The following is a 17,352-nucleotide window of genomic DNA, read 5'->3' on the forward strand; positions in this document are numbered from 1 at the left end:
AGACATGGGTTTGTTTTTCTTACGACGTGTCATCTGAGGCAGTTTCTTTATGCATCCCATCAAATTTTTTTGCACTTTATTATTTTGGACTTTATTTTCCGAGATTTATTAAATCAATTCCAGAAACATTTTTCTGGAAGACAGTCACCCCTCTTGTTCTGAAAAAACGTTTTCAAAATTGATTTAGTATATTTCAAAATATAAAATCCAAAATAGTGAGATACAGGGAAAATTATAATAGGGTGGAAGAAAAAATTGCGCTCATCTAAGTTGTTTTATTAAAGTTTACACTTGCAACTATAAATTAAGGGAGTCATTAAAAAGCAAAGATAAAATAAAGAAATAAATGGCAGTGAGAAATCGTATTGCTTGCGGTATTAACACAATACCAATTGCACCTTAACAATTACAGGAAAAAGACTTCAATATTTTTCATCACTGTCGCTACTTTCATTGTTGCCTCGCCGTTATACCCGTGCTGCAGAGAAAGAAAAGAGAAAATATAAAAAAGAAAAAAAACTCTCCAAAATGTTTTCTTTCAAAATGTATTTCATTTATTGTGAAGAGTTTCTTTCAGAACACACTTAATGTATTCTGAATTTTTTTTCTAGAGATATTGTATAAAAATTCTTTTCAAAAAGTATCACGCATTTAGGAAAGTTTGTTTCTGAGATTTTATTCCAAGATATATTCCATGCATTTCAAATATTTCATTTCAAAATTTTGATTATGAAAATCTAAATCTGGAAATCGTATTCCAAAAGCTCCAAAAAGACTTGTTTTGGAAAGCTTTCAAAACATGTAATCCGAAAGTAATTTTTATAGAGAATAAAATGAGAATTTTAGAAATTTAAGAGGATGAAAAAAAAAAACTGTGGGTGCAAGAAGTAAAAGCCGGATATATATTTTCATAAAATGAGCTTAGGTTCAGCACCCGTAGACTTTACTTCAACAATTAACAGCAGAACACGTCACTAAAAAGGCCATTTCTTTCAGTTTAGTCAGTACCTCCATAAGTTCTCATCGTGAAAGACACAAGGGTTTCACATGCTATTCATCTATTATCATACAACAAAAGACTCATACGAAACCTCACTCAGCTTTCACCTATTGTCCAAATACTGCACAAACAAATTGAGTTGAGTGCAAACGAATAGTGGGAGACGTCAGATGAAACCAAAATTACATTTCTATTGCCTTTCTACAAAACTGTTGGTACAAGCACAAAAATTTCCATAAGATAATACAAAAAAATGCTATCATATTTCTTTCCAAGCCATCTAAAACTGATATCGGGGTAATGCCCTGAGATTTATATGAGAACCCTAACAGCGTCATTATAAGATGGTTATGGTAAAAGAGGTTTCAATTGTGCTTGGAATAAATCACCAAGAGCTCCCCGAACATCCATCTGTTCAAAACAAAGGATTATCAGTTCAACACACAAGGTTTCCTTTCTTAAAAACACCCATCAGCTGTGCTCGGAATAAATAACGGTATTGGAGTATTTTTCTTGAAATGACCAACACGAAAAATGAGATGTCATGTAGAGTTTTCTTGCACGGAATGACCAAAATGTAGTGTAATTTTCTTTTCCTGGATAAGTAATGAAACAAAGAGCGATACCATGTATAGACCAAATATATCACTGTTATAACTTCATTAGATAAAATGGATAGATTCGTAATAAGTTTGCAATGCCATATGAAGATCAAATTATATGGATTTTATGTGCTAGGCTATAGAAACAAAATAATGACCAAAAGACATACACCTAAATGGAGCCAAACAATGATGTTTCCATCTCTAATTTTCAGACCAATTCTTGTGAGATTTAAAATATTTAATGAAATCCTATTAAACTATTCTATTTTCATTGACACAAGCATATATGCGAACACAACCAAGTAAGGACATACGAAACATACATATAGCAGCAGCTGAAGAATCACAAAAATAACTTTATGCATAAAAAATAATTATCAAAACAATCAATCAAAAAGCAGCCTTGAATAATTGTAGAAACAAGAAATTACCTGGTCACAGCAAACAAGTTTTGTTAGCAAAGGGTATAATTCCCTTAGATGTCTTCTAAAAATCATATTGTTCATAAAACTCATGCTTTGAAGCACCTACAAAGTAAATAAATAATTTATTAGCGCATAAATGAACACAACATAAGTTGCAATGAATATCATTCAACTATATTGATAAGCAAGCAGATAAAAACTCTAGCGGAGTACCCCTTTAATTGATTGTGTTATAGAAAAAAGAAACTAAAAAAAGGGAAATACAGACTGGGGTCAGGTATTCAAAAACATTTGAAAAACAATAAGTGCGGAAAAAAACTGAAAGAAATAAGAAGAAAACAAAGAACGCAGAACATCCAACCAGTCTTTTTATACAGGACATGGCAAATCCCTTAAAACAAGTATGGGTGGAGCATCTTTGATTATAAAGTAGCAAATTTTTTAAAGAAGAAATACTTGCCAATCAAGACAGACAGGTTGAGACTTGAGAGTTTTTACTTCTCATAATACGGAAAGAGGACCTGGGACTTTTTTATGATATTTGATACCAAAATCAATCTACAAAATACATCATTTTAACAAATACTATTTTTAGTTTAAAGGTTTGGTATATGCAGGTTATGCCATCCACAAGCAAGCTCCACATCATGGTAATTCGGCTATTCATAAACAATAGAAACTTAAAATTGGTGATGATATCTCGTTCACTCAGTATAAATTATAAAACCCAGACAGATATTTAATAACTTGAAATAAATTTTATTTACACCAAGGGCTGCAATATTTGCAATATGCACTAATCGAGAAGTATACGACTGGCAACACTATGACACTGAGTAGAAGGCAAGTCAACTTTCATATATTATCATGAAGAATAAACTTCAAACCTTAACAATGATGGGAGCACGCAGTTCTAAGACTCGATGAATATCCATGTTATTGGCTTCTCCTGTACTTGACTGGAGATCAGATGCCTCCCTGAGCACTTGTTCACAGAAAGAGACCAGCTTCTCCTCAGCTAACCTTTCAAACTTCTGTTCTGCATCAAGATCTAGAGCAATACTCGAGCCATTAACTTCTGCAGAGTCTGCATCTTGAAATCCATCAGAGTCTGCCTCTTTGGTTTCAAAGCAAGTAGTTGCCTTTTGTAAGATTTCGAGATATATGCCAGTACCAGCTAACTCCTGACGAAGAAGATTTATTGGAGGCCTATCCAAGAAAACTTTAGTGATGCTTGAAGTCCTCCATTCCAATGTCAACCAATTCCACCAGAACAAAAATAAGAAAATTAGATATTGAATTTTGCATTACCTTTCATCAGGAATTTGGTGCATACGAGTTCTAAGATTGGTGGATGAGTTATATGAAGCAGCAAACTCCAACACAGACAGCAAAATATCCATTATAGAAACCTTCTGCTGTGCTTTTAACTTAGCCCAATATTTCTTCTGCAAATAATTAGAAAAACATAGCTGTAAGAAGATACCATCTTATAATCAGACTCCTCATCAAGAAATTTTTGGCTAGAAGGTGATGGATTCCAAACTCAATCCACCACCAAGTCTTTAAACAGATGGATCTCAAATTACATTCTCAGTCTATTCCTCGTATATATACAGTGTGAAAGAGGTACTTCCTCAAACGGAATTTTTCCAAGACCTTAATGTGGGGAGAAAAACGAGGGAAAACCTTCTCCTTATCCTATATAGAATCTAAGCCATCAAATAACACAAATTTAAGGGAACCCCAAAAAATGAGATCTGAACAAAGAAAAGAAATAAACACACAGACCTGAATACCATCAATAGCACCAAGAAGTAATAACTGTGTAATGCACTTTCCCCTGACAGTTGCCATGAAAGGACTCTCCTCATTCTTGGTATCTGGCTCTACAGTATCAGAAACCTAAAACAGAGCGATATAAGAGATGTATTCACAGGATAATAAAGGTCAATTAACAGGGCACTAAAGAAACACTATACCTTAACTGGAGATGATGGTTGAGAAGCATCAGATATATGGCTTTTAGTTTTTGTAAGATTTCGAAGGAAGAGATTTTCCATATTTCCCATAATCCGTTGACCCAAGGTTTGACTCCGCTGGAAACCTCCCCCATCTCCAGTTTTGGGAGTTCTTCCTGATGGAGATGGAAGACCTACAATAATAAACAATTCCTTGATGGTGTCAACCAAATTGATTTGCTCTTCAGTATCAATTAATGCCCAATTCATTCTTCATTTTTCCAATTTAATGTAGCTTCTAAGGCCCCACCATGAGATTTGGGGATTTTGAATAAGATATTTCACTTTTTTTTAATAAGGTAACTTTGACAAATCTTTTGATAACCGATACCACTTCTCACTTTTGTGCCTGACATGAGCATGCTTTCACACACACTAAACTAAAAAGAAACGTTTTTTTCTTGAAAAAAAAAACTAACCTTCAGACTGATCTACATTGGTCTGTGATACAGAATCTTCAACTTCGTCAGCATTTGTATTTGAGGATGCCAACGAGGATAATTTCCCATTACTATTGACATTAAGTTGATGATCAGCCATTACCTCATTGTCAACAGACCTGATGGCACCACTGTCCCCTGGGTTGCCTTCAGAATCACTAATAAGGCTTCCAGGGTTTCTCATATTTTCAAAAGTTAATGCATTAAGCAGCTCTAAAGGTTGTGTAGCATATGAAGCATCTCTGGAAATCAATATTAAATAGATGTTTTATAGTTAATATTAACTAAAACGGAGGTTCAGAAAATAGAAAAAAAATTGCACCTTATGCTTTTAAGTAAAGTATCCCAGTCAGTGGCACTGAATTGGTGTCCCCCGACTTCAATGAGATGCGCCAGAGCAGCAAGAGATATCGAGACCACTGTTTGATCTGTTTTTTTAGCACAATCTAACAGCAGACCCAGTAGGGGAGGCAACATAAAACAAACCTCCTGGAAGCAAGATTCCTCATGAGTAATTCTTTTGATATTTAACAGAAATCATATAAATTCTAAACATGAATTTCATAAATATTTATAACATAACAAATGCGTCTAATCCAATAAACTAACAAAGTCAACATGGGCAATTTTCCAGCAAAACTATAACACCATGTTTGCTAACTTTTGTTGAGAAATTTTCACATGCATGCTTGTTTAAGTTACAAGAATAGACAACAATATTGTTTTAGTTCACTACCTTATAGAATGTGTTAAAAAGGTTGCATAGCAGCTGAAGCGAATGTATGCTTGTTTCACGAAACCAATCATCATCGGTGGAAGTAAAGCCCTCTTTTCCAGCATGTCTCACGTGATCAAAAATTGGAAATAGAACTCGATGAAAAATACTCTCCCAAAATGATGTAGAGAACTTGCTACCTCTTTCATTCAATAAATCAAACAAGACTTCGAGAGCACAACTTCTGACCTCTGGCCTTTGATCTGAGGTTAGATCAGACAAACCAGCCAGCATTGGGAACCAATAATGCTCAGTTACTTCCAAAGTCGATTCCAAATTAGCATTAATGGGCATTAAAGCACCTCCAGGAATAAGGCCCTTAAGCAAAAAAACAATTAAAACCACTTAAAGGAGGGATGTCAATGCAAGGAAAGAACAAACTATTGACAGTAAAAATGAATAAACAGTTTCCAAATCCTTAAACAATGTACATTTAATTACACATTACTAAAAATCATGAGCTAAGTTATAGCATGCTCCCTTTCTCATAGATTTCTGTTTGAACATTAGATATCAGTGCAATACGGATTGGACATTTGAAAAAATGATATTAAAACAGTTTAGCTTCCAACACTGTACATCTCTGTACTGAGATATCAAACCCTCATAAAAAAACAAGTAGATTGCAGACAACTCTAGTGGGCAAAAGTTACTGGACTTTGAAATGAAAAACTACCCGTTTTTATACTATTAATGTGTGTGTGCATACATTCTTTTTTGTGGTGTGAGAAGCCTTCAAATTCAGAAAAGCAATTTCCTAAAGATAACTCAGCATACCTCTGCAAGACGGTCCTCACAGATCCGCAGGAGTGCAATAGCCTTCAAACTAATGCGATGTGAACTTTTGTTGTTGGCAAATCTAATCAGACAATTCACGCAATCCATGAAACAGTCGCCCACTACTTGATCAAAGTGTTCTAAGATGACTGTAAAATTTCAACGTGTTAGATACACCATAATCGCAATTGTAGACTACAATGACACAAAGAATATCATTCCTACCCTGCTCAACATTTTCAAATGCACTCTCCACAATTGATTCTAATTCATCATCTGCAGAAGCTGTAAATATCATAAATACACTACGCCACCCAGACTTTATGCTCCCAACCTTAGATTTTATCATCTGAAATAGGCAACAGTTCCAGCTGAACTTCAGTTAATGTATCCAACGATATTAAGCTCAAATGTGAGAAGAATAAGAAATTAAGCCTACAACACCTGGACAATGCAGTCAACAATTAGCCTCCTTTTGGATTCACTTGGACTATTTCGCATAAGAACAACAAATGGTTTGAGAATATCATTTTGGAATGAAAACTTGGCTAATTCAGCACGCTCCAAATACTTTATACTAAGCTGTCTTAGAGAATCTATTGCATACATAGCAATTTTCTCATCATGATGACTCCCTGCTGATATGAAGTGATTTGCTAGAACAGTCCAGATTCTAGCCCAGACCTTAAAAACATAACATTTAGAGCTTAGAAATGAATTCATAGCAGCATCAAAAGACAATATTATACATGGGATAGAAGGACAGAATAGTTCAACAATTAAGGGAATAAAACCAAAGCTTGAGAAAAATGACACCTTAAAATAGTCAGTAATTATCAAAGCATGTATACACGTACAGATATGTGCATTATTTATATATGCATAAACTAAATTCAATTATTCAATTTCCTCAAGGAAACAATGCATTCAAACAAAAAATTAACAATAACAAAAAGTCTAATAACTCAAAAAATAAAGCGAGCATAAAAAAGTGCCGAAGGTAAGACATGAAACACTAAAATGAAAAATAAAAACTGTGCAACTGACGGTTGATAAAAGATATACCATACGTATGCGAGCCATATTGTAATAACTAATTTCAACAAGCTTCTGCAAGCTGAAGACACGAGCTGGAGTTTGTTTAAGCTCTTCAGCTGATACACCGCAGAGAGCAGTGAAGAATTCCACAACTGAATCACTAGGTAGTTTGACACTATTCATAAAAACTTGTTCAGCAGGTTTCCCAGCTAATTCTCTCAGAGATTGAACAACAGCATCCTTGGAGATTTGATTTGACCCATGCATAACAGTAGCAGAAATTGAAGGAGTTGATGTTATAAATTCAAGGCGAGAAACACATTCCAGAACTGCATTCCATGTGTCTTGAAGAGCATTCATATCTGAATCACACAGGATCAACAATGTGCGCAAAGCTTCCACGTTTTTACTACGCATTTCCTTGGGGGCATGCAAGAAAGTAAACCTGAGGTGTCAAAAAAGAAAATAAATGAACCTAGTCAACAGTACGAAACATCAAAGTTTCCAATCAGTATTCCCGTGCACAATACACCATCTTTCCCTTGCATGTCAAAATAAAGAAAAAAAAACAGGTAACTTTTAATAATCAAGGCAACACTTTTTTGGGGATGGAGGATGATGGTGGGATCATGGAATCTATACCTGACGAGAGATGTTAGAAATGCATATCGCATGGTATCCATCCCAAGAACAAACGTAATATGTATGCCAGCTCTAAATCCCTCCATCAACAAAACAACTCGAGGCTTGTTATCGCCTTCCTCCATAGTTACAGAAAATGTAGCAAGCAAAGGCCACCCAACAGCTTCAACCATGGGCCTTACAAGTTCAATCTGCTGGGCAGTGTAGAAAACTCCTCTTTTCACCCCTTTATTCCTGAATATAGCTTGTGTTTTCTTAATAATGGCCTCACTTTCAGACTTGGCGTCACCGGATGACTTTCCTTTAGGGAGTGCCAGATTAAGAATACTGACAAGCCGTCCTTCTTCACCATCTGGCTTCTGTCTGCTGCTTTTTCCAATTAAAGATGTGTCATCTTTCATTTTAATCTCCTCTTTGACAATAGAATCATAGATTTCTTCAAGTAGTTCTCTAGGAGCACATTCATCTGGATCATCCCTAGCATTCATGCGAACAAAATCTGACTTGGCCATCTTGGGCCACACCATGGGATTATGAGCATCAGTATTTAACATGATAACAGCATAAGCTAGCACATATGCAGTATCTGCATTTTTGAAAAGGCCTGGATTGTCTGCACAGTATCTGTATAGACAACATGCACAAAAGATATAAACTATTGGTGTACAGGTAAAAGGTGTCAAGCCAATGAAATATAAAGTATAAGACACAATATACATAAAACAGTCTTGATCTTGGACCAATCGGAATGAATCATTATAACATGAGAATCAACCAAGATTTGACATCTCGCAAAACACCGAGACTTCTTAACCTCAGTCCACATGAAGAGTAACAAATAGAACTATCAAAGTTTTCCTTTCTTCCCACTAGTTAGGTTCAAGGAAATCAATAACTGACAAGCACACTGGTTAAACAAATGACCTGTTAACAAAACTCTTAAAAAGCAAGAATGATGATGAATAAATATTGTGCACATATCATCTACAATATCCAGCACTCAAGGAGATTCCAACACAGATGCATAAATGGATACATCTAATTGTTCGATCACAGTTCTACAAATAGGAAACTGATTGCCACTCGGGAAAGGGGATATGGAGGGAATTTGCATGTACAAAAAACGCCATTACCTCTCTGCAAACTTTTCCATGATCCGATCTATCTTTTGAGCTTCCCCAGGAAGTCGAAATCCTTTAAGAAACTCCCTGATTGCAGTATCAAATTTCAATCCAGAAAATTTCATTGAATCTACATAGGCATGCATCACGGCAAGGGGGAACTCTTCATGTTGACCTAAATAGTCACCAATTGTAGCCTGAAAACAACGAATACTTACATATTCCAGAACAAATTTAGATGCAATGGTAAATAAAAAATAATAGTAAAGAGTCACAACCTTATCCAAACTGGGAGTATTTTTCAAAAATTGAGCAACTGAAGCAGGTGTGTTTTCCACCAACTTGTTTGAAATTAGATACTCCACCCCCTTCATTGGTTTTCTGTTGAACTAAAAGATTATTAAAACTGTAAGTCAGCCCCTAACCATAACTTGATCATTATGCAAAAGAAGGTTAAGACAAATTTCCCCTTCCCTGTTAAAATACTTAAAGAATGCATGATTACCTCAGCAATGGCAGCCTCCAACGTTGATTTATGAGCCTTAGCCTTCTCAAAATCACTAGTCACATCTTCCCTGACTCTTATTTCAGAAGAATCTTCAGCTGAGATCCCTTCTTGCTGATTAATCTTTAACTTTTCCAAATCCCTATGAGATTGCTCCCAATCGACCAGAGATTTAAGCACACTCACAAGACCCTGAGAAAGACAGAAAATGGGATCAATCGCCAACTTTTATAAAAAACGTCTATTCAACAAATTAATGATTTCTATAAGAAAACAACTAAACCTACTTGAAGTGACGAGCCTTTAATTGAAGCTGTCTGAGAAACAACAACTGAATTTGGATCAGCATTTAGAGTCCCTTGAGCTATTTTGGATAGAGTAGTAACCTACACATTGGTTTAGAAAATAAAATATTATTATATTTATCAAAGAGGAAATAACTGATTTACATGCTGTCTATAATGCCATGATTCAGTAAGATTATACCATTCGTTCAAACAAGTTTGGCGCCTCGAGATCACAATCATAATTCACAAAGATGTCAACAAGCATCTGTGGATCCTTACATACTTTCTCTAACATCCTGCAAACCATACTAAACAACATTACTAAGGAAAGGGAATGACAATGAACACAACAAAAGAGTTCATTGACGTAATACTTGTAATTTTTTAATTAACTAGGGTGAACATTATACCGGAGAACACTGAGTTTTTGGTTGACAGGAAATTCCAAACCATCCAGTGGTCTAAGAACAATCAACGGAAAGAAGATCCCTATTTCCCCCTGGAAACAAAATAGTGGAAAAATAAATGAGACATCAAAATATTATTCCCTGTGGAGAAGCTTCCACAAACTTGCAGAATAACATGCATACTTTGAGACTCTCCCTGAATCGCAATAACAGCACCAAGAATATTCCAGTTGCATACTGCCAAGAAAGAATATCGATATTAAAATTTACACAGATACCTTCACAAAGATAGATAATGTTGTGCAAAAAGACCTGAAATATGACAGGGGATTGTGAAACTGAAGCTCGTAACAGTGCATATGAAAGATATGCCTTCACTGAATCAATAAAATGGAAGTTCTTTGTAAATGAATGGCTGACTCCCTCCAACAAACCCTGAAAAATAACATAACAAACATGTGACTGAACAGTCAAAATAGTAGTTTCAGAGAAAGAAAAACTTGAATGGGTGGAAGAGCAAGGATGGAATATTTGCTCCTATCCTATCTACTTCCACATAATGCTACAGTCTAGCCTAAGAATGGGCAGAACTAAAAATTATATTAATCAGCAATAGGAAACTAGTTTTGTCATGTAATTGCTTATAAACAAAACATTTCTTGAACCAACAGTACAACAGCAGTAGCCGGTAGTTGTATAGTGAGTTTTTTTTATTTTTTCAGAGCTTTACAAAAGCTTGATCCGCTGAAAAATTGAGGCATATTTTGTATTCCTGGCCTTTTTTTCGTATTTTGTCCTTCATTTTGAATTTCCTCTAAAAGGAATCTTTTTGTGGCTACTTAGTGGGATTCATTCACATGGAAACTTTCTTATAATCTTTAATTCATGAAAAAATAAAGTAATTACTAAATATTCAATAATACAAGGTTACTTGCACATGCATGCAGTCACCGTTTCCAACCCCTGAAATTTCTATAACCAGAGTACAAGGCTGCACTCTCCTTTAACCACATATTTCTGGTTTTAACTTTAACGAATAATATAATTTACTGAAAGAATCCAAAAGAAAAATTATGTACGTATTTATCATGTGGGTGAAGAAATCAACTAGCAACAATGTTTGGTCGAATAATGTGATAAGTGGCTTTAGGGAAAAATCAAGACCAGCTGGTTAATGAACCAGATCAAGGCTCAGAAGGTGTATATAGTATATCTGAAGATATAAACGAGGGAAATGAAGAAGCTAGGACTCTTGCTAATTTGGCAAGTTAGTTCTGTACCTATGCTGGAACGGGTGTTAAAGTTATAGGAGACTATAATTACACTAGGGAAAGGAGGAGATAAATATTTATATGTAAATTAGTTAACACTGACTATTCATTAATACTAATTTATTTTCTTTTATAAAAGGTCTCGCTCTAACAAGGATTGAAGTGATAACAGTTCCAAGAAGTGGTTCAAACTAGTCCAATGCAATCCATGTAGAATTACGTTTCCCATAATCAATATCATATGCTAGCAAACCACTTCAATCTGTGATTGTCTTAGACTTAGTCACCAAGTTACACAATATACGAAAACTAGTATCTACAATTTCATTTAAGAGAAAGATGGGACATCTCAAAGAGTGATAAAGAAGAACAAGATGTAATCCTTCCCTAAGGCTCAGCATTAAATAATAAAAATCAACAGCAAAAAAAATTATTATAAAATTTATTTCCTTGTGTTGGAGTGCAATAGAAAAATGTTGGAGTAATTATTAGGTTTTGTTAGGCAATTATTTAGGTAGTTCACTCAACTTCTAACAATTAAATGCACAATTCTAGATCTTAACCAAGGGTAACGTCATTGAGTGAAACCAAGTCAGCCACATAAAATATAAGTACCAGGCACCAGCAGATCAGCCCATAATTAATAAAGCAAATAATTACTTCTGCACGACTACCAGTAACATAATATTCCAATGCATTATTATTCACCTATTAACTAACAAGTAATAGAAGCTGAAATCACCGTATGACCTGAAGAAGCTCAAGAGACAATATCCTTGTCTTGGTTGTAACTTCATCATTATCTTCCTTCATACCCATCTGCAAAATTTAAAGTGTGAACTATAGTTAATGTGCAGAAGAAGTAACCACCATGTTCTTGTTAAAATGAGACAACCAACCTTGCAAAGAGTGCGGAATACCAGCAAAGCATCACGTTGTACTATGCCCATGCTCTCCAAATCAATCCCACTTTACAGAAGATAAATACTTAAGCTCCTATTCAGAGTAAAACACAAATGCATATCCCAAAGAACAATATCATATTCATGTTTTATACCGTGTTATCTTTTTACCATCTTCCGTATGCACAGCCTTATCCAGTACTGCTTCTAAGCCCTATACAAGACATACAATATTGTCATAATAAGGGCGTGCTAGGGTTTCATACATAGCTACACAATTGATTTACCTTGATATCAGCACCCCCAGCAAGATTTTGAATTTCCTCAAGAGATGTTGGAGATGCATCCTTGGCTTGAGTAAGTGCATCACCTAAACTCATTTCTTTTTCGTTTGAGTCTCCAGTTGAAGATTCATCAGATTTTGGGTTCAAATTCTCTGCTGAAGCTGCCTTTGATATTGTTTGGCCCCCAGAAACAGATGGAGCTTCAACCTTGAAATTTTGATGGGCACTTAAAAGTCATTTACTACAAAAGACATAAGCCAAATATGCACTTAATGAGAATTTTAGAAGCCCCACCGGATCAGTTTCCATTCTTCTGAAAATGATGCTGATCATCTGTGTTAGCATTGCCTTTGATGTTGCTTGGTTTACAGGGCTCTTGCTACAATTCCAAAACAATGAATCTCAGTACTATAGATTAGCAATAACAAGCCTTGAAGACAAAGGAAATGATTAATACCTATTCAGAGCAATATTGTAGCATACTCTGATAACTCCCAGTAGAGGTTCGCCATGTACTGAATAATGTAAATAAGAATTCAAAATACAAAAAAAAAAATTAAACATATTTAAAACAAGGAAATTTATCAATGCAATAAACATTTTCTGGTAGCACAAGGTGGTTTTCTAATCACAGCACCAATATAAACGACCAATGTTAACATGGTGAAAGGACAATAAAAGCACAACAAATATATGCAAGACAGCAAAATTAATTTGTATACAAACATTGGTCTAAGCCTCAAATTGTACACATGTTTCAATAATGCATGAAAGAAAGCAAGTGTATTAGTATTTTGGTCCTTTCCATTAATGAAATTTCTATTTATCCCCTCCTTGACACAACAGTTTAGCATCTTTAGTCATGCCTAATTGGAACGCCCCAACTTCCAATATTAACTGAAAAAAGAAGTATAATAAAATGAAGAGAATCTAGTCAAACAAAAACCTAAACGCAAGCAGCAGAATGCTGAAGCTAGAATCATAAATGGGCATAAACAGACCTAGCTCATTAAACTATTCGAGCTCATTATTCAAACAAGTCAACCCATCAATAATTACCTGGGCAACTTGACATCGTAACAACTATTGTCAACATTCAATTGCAACTAAAACCCCAGTTTATAATACTAAAACGTATGGTAAAGGAAAGAAAAAGACCTCCAAAAGAGAGAAACTTTCCCCAAAGTGTCTTTCTCAACAAGAGAAACATTTTCTAAGGTAGAGACACCAATGGTCGAAAGTAAGTGAATCCTTGAAAATATACACCCAAGACAAAACAAAAAGTAGATTCAAATCCAAATTCTACACGAAAACCTGAATAACTTTCTCAGAAAAAAAAAAAGCATTATATAACAAATAATAGGGAGAAAATTAAATTGCTCAAACATTTTCGCTTGAATAAAATTGCAGCCAAACAAAAATAAGTCATTCAGATAGATTACATCCAAAACTAAGATCATGCTGAGCCTACTTGGGTACATTACCATTGTTTTCCAACAATATCTGCTATGGTCATAACATGTAAATTAATCTCCTTTAGCTAAAACCTTCTTCTAAGCTTTAAATAACATTAGGTTAATCATTTAAAGTACATGTAAGGATTTTTTTTGCCGTTTAACACACACGATAGAACTTTGAAGGTACCTTGCTCAGTATTACATTCTTTCCTATTACAGTAAACATACCTCTGAATTTTGTAGAAGCAACAGCAGTCAGAAGAACCTTCAGCACTTGGAGAATGGTACTGCATCACGATTCTTAAAAATGAATAGGTGTTACAGGAAGTATACATAGGGTAACCATAATATGCATAGTGATTTGCATACCTGTCAGGTGATGAATTGTCAACACAACTGCAAACCATGTTTAGAATGTCTGTAAACAATGGGACATTTTTACCACCCTCTAACCCAGGATCTCCCTCCAAATGGTCATACGCAATAAGTTTCTGTATAAAGAATAATTAGTCCGAGCAAGTAACCAATTTAGTATGAACAACCGCGATAACAACTGTCAATTAGTGCCAAGAAGGTATGTACATGAAGACAATCCAAAGCTGATTCAAGGATTTTCAAGCTCTTAGTCTCAAATGCAAGACGAAGTGGATTTAAAACAATTTCTGCATCATCTCCTTCAAGTGTATTCCCGGCACTAGCCAGAACAACATTAATGTTTCCAGTCTTAGGCCTGTCGTCTGAAGCATGCTCAGCCTTCTGTGACTGATCTGCCTCTGTCCTAGTTGCCACTCCATCATCAGTCTCGTTCGAACTAGTGAAAAACAACATAATTAAAATATTAAAACCAAAAGCTCGATCCCATTTCCGCCAAATAAGGACTATTACCCACTTTCCATAAACAGATTCATCAAACGTCCATGCACAATATTCCAAAACGCACCAATAGCATTCTATCTATCATCAATGTTTATTCCGAAACGTCTCACCTGCCAGATTCAACTGAGGGCGCAGCTTGATTGACCTCGCTCTGCTTTTTCTGGCTGGCCTCTTTCGTGATATCTATACAATTAAAGAGCAGACACCAAACATAACTAAATAATCAACGACATAGCCGTTTACCGGTATCATGGTAACTAGACGAACTAAATAATCAATGCGAGGAGTCGAACATTGGAACCGGATAATTATCTTATCTAAATGGAAAAGAAAAACAAAGAAAGAGGATTAAAGGCCTTATATAGCGAATAAAGAAGTGGAAACAGGGATCTAGGGTTGAAACCTGTGTAATTCTGGATAGCTTTCTGGAGTTCGGGAAACTTCTTGCCATAACACTCCTTGAGCATAGAATCGAATGCTCGAGTGACGAAACCCCCGGCTGCACCTCCGGCCATTTCCTCTCACTATAATTGCTCTGCGGCCAGGCGCGTTTCTCAACGGAGTCACGGATCCCAGACGGCGTGCAATTCGGAATCGGAATGCAGGCGAATCGAATTGAAGATCATCCGAAATCGGAAAGGAGATCGTTCAGTCTCGAGGAATGCAAGTTGTCCGGCGGCGATGGAATTGGAAACCGGAGAGGGAGAGGGAAGAGGAAATGGAGCTGCAAAGAGTATGGGGAAGAGACAGAGATCTGAGAAATGGAAAGCAAGAAAGGCGTAGATCTGTCTTAAATGTTTTGTGTCTGTTTTGGTCTCGCACTGCCAAAACAATACTATTCCAACCATGTTTCCCCAAGTTGAATTAGCTCAATTTCAGAAGACACGGGGGCAATTTTGCAATATTAATTTTGTTTTTCCCCCCTTTTCTTTTACTTTTTTTGGTCTAGTCTCATGCTTTGCTTTTTGGGCTAAAGTTGGATTAAGAGAAATTACAGGCAAGTGCTTTTCACACCATGGTTACTGTCTGCACCTCCATAGGTGAAAAGACAAAAAGGTCCTTATCTGTATCTACACATAACCTATTGTTATATCATCTCCTCTATCCTTCTTTTTCCCTCTACTGAATTGCTTAAACCATCGCAACCTCTTGTTGTTGCCACCGACGTCGATAATGTTTGCCACGTTGAATAGTCAAGTTCTTATATTAAATTGTTGTTGTGTATGTTGTATTTTAGACTTTTTTTTTTATCGATAAAATTTCAAGATTGTAGAGTTAGGACCATTACCAATTTTGTAATCTATAAAGTTTCATAGTTTATTTATACAGTGAGGGTGGAGCTTGCTGTCGATAGTGAAAAACAAAATAAAAGTGAAAAGGGATTAAAATTGAGGTTTTAAAAAATAAAAAGTAAAATTGATAAAAGTAAAAAATAAAAAGTAAAAAGGATAAATTTAGAATTTTAAAAAGGTTTAATGTCTCCGTAGGTTCCTATTTTAGTCATGAATTTCAAATAGGTCCTCTTCATTTTCGGCGTATCAATTGAGTCCTTTTTTTTGTAAAATTGAATCAATTACAGGCCTGCCGTTAATTTGGACAAACGGCCGTTACAGTATTGGTTACGTGGCATGGTTGAGTGCAGTTACTAATCAGACGTGGCATTTAAAATGATTTTTGTATTAAATAATTGGTATGCACAGATGTATATTCAGTTTTGGGTAAGGGCAAAGTAGGAAATTTGAAAAAAATTAAAGGCACAGATGTATCTGCAGAAGACTCCATCTTCTCTTCTGAACGAGAGAAATCCAGAGACACTTACCTCTGCCCACACAGCCACCGCAAAAAGGGGACGACCTCTACCGGTCTCGGCGTCGACGGTGACCTCAGGCGCCATCGGAACCACGACCGACCGCGGCGCCGCTGTCTTCTATTCTTCGAGCGCGAGGCTGACGCCGGCCACCCAGGACGTTGCCCATGCCGCCGCTCGTCACCAGGATCAAGACGGTCGCGACGCTTCTTCTTTCTCCGCACGCGGCTCAGATTTGCCAGTGCTACACGTGACCAACGCCAGCAACCGCCACCAGCGCTGCTTCGGATCCAGTCGCCACACCGCCGCTGCTTCAAATCGGGCCGCCTCTAGTGCCTCCGTGGTTCAATTCCGCTCGCGCCGGTGCAGCTGCAGTTCCCAACCACCGTCACTGACGCGTGACTCCTTTAGAGGTTCGAAATCCTGATTTGGCTTGGGCTCGATTTTGTTAATGATGGCTGAAGAAAGTAGTGGTAATTTTATTTCTCAGTCCAGCATTGAACTGGGTGAGGGAATGGAAGAAACTGTAGATGATGCAGGTGGGGAAAGTATGAATCTGGAGGAAGCAGTTGCAGAAGAAAGTGCCATGGTTTTGGAAAATTGAGATTGTGTAGAGTGGAAAGAATGAAGAGAGAAGACGAGGTTTGTGTGATGAGGGGTGGATACATCTGTGCCCTTAATTTTTTCAAATTTCCTGCTTTGCCCTTACCCA

The 17,352-nt window shown here is 36.2% G+C and overlaps 1 protein-coding gene across 1 annotated transcript; it reads right to left on the reverse strand.

Annotated features, from left to right (window-relative positions):
- Positions 1-1,171: 1,171 nt before the first annotated feature.
- On the reverse strand, positions 1,172-15,666 carry ATMIN7 (HOPM interactor 7). The gene is made up of 33 exons (XM_047314176.2): positions 15,237-15,666; positions 14,944-15,016; positions 14,540-14,768; positions 14,327-14,448; positions 14,186-14,244; positions 12,958-13,015; positions 12,795-12,879; positions 12,504-12,707; positions 12,372-12,430; positions 12,214-12,283; positions 12,065-12,133; positions 10,356-10,478; positions 10,227-10,280; positions 10,047-10,135; positions 9,836-9,932; positions 9,637-9,735; positions 9,350-9,541; positions 9,123-9,233; positions 8,857-9,041; positions 7,724-8,347; positions 7,109-7,526; positions 6,488-6,727; positions 6,269-6,392; positions 6,044-6,192; positions 5,228-5,584; positions 4,814-4,980; positions 4,471-4,733; positions 4,013-4,185; positions 3,822-3,935; positions 3,342-3,478; positions 2,918-3,239; positions 2,037-2,132; positions 1,172-1,411 (listed from the first exon to the last, which is right to left on the reverse strand). Exons 1-33 carry the CDS (start codon positions 15,346-15,348, stop codon positions 1,349-1,351), a joined length of 5,337 nt encoding a protein of 1,778 aa, XP_047170132.1. The 5' UTR covers positions 15,349-15,666; the 3' UTR covers positions 1,172-1,348.
- Positions 15,667-17,352: the final 1,686 nt, after the last annotated feature.

Source organism: Vigna umbellata, chromosome 1 (assembly GCF_029865625.1).
Source record: "Vigna umbellata cultivar VRB3 chromosome 1, Vumbellata_1.0, whole genome shotgun sequence".
Classification (NCBI taxonomy): Eukaryota; Viridiplantae; Streptophyta; class Magnoliopsida; order Fabales; family Fabaceae; genus Vigna; species Vigna umbellata.

Bases quoted from the DNA above. Each gene is read 5' to 3' on its own strand.
- ATMIN7 (XM_047314176.2), bottom strand. From the start codon at position 15,348: ATGGCCGGAGGTGCAGCCGGGGGTTTCGTCACTCGAGCATTCGATTCT. The intron at 7,527-7,723 runs GTATAGATTCCA...TTGACACCTCAG, and splicing joins TTTCTAACATCTCTCGTCAG to GTTTACTTTCTTGCATGCCC. The intron at 2,133-2,917 runs GTTTGAAGTTTA...TTTACTTTGTAG, and splicing joins GTGCTCCCATCATTGTTAAG to GTGCTTCAAAGCATGAGTTT.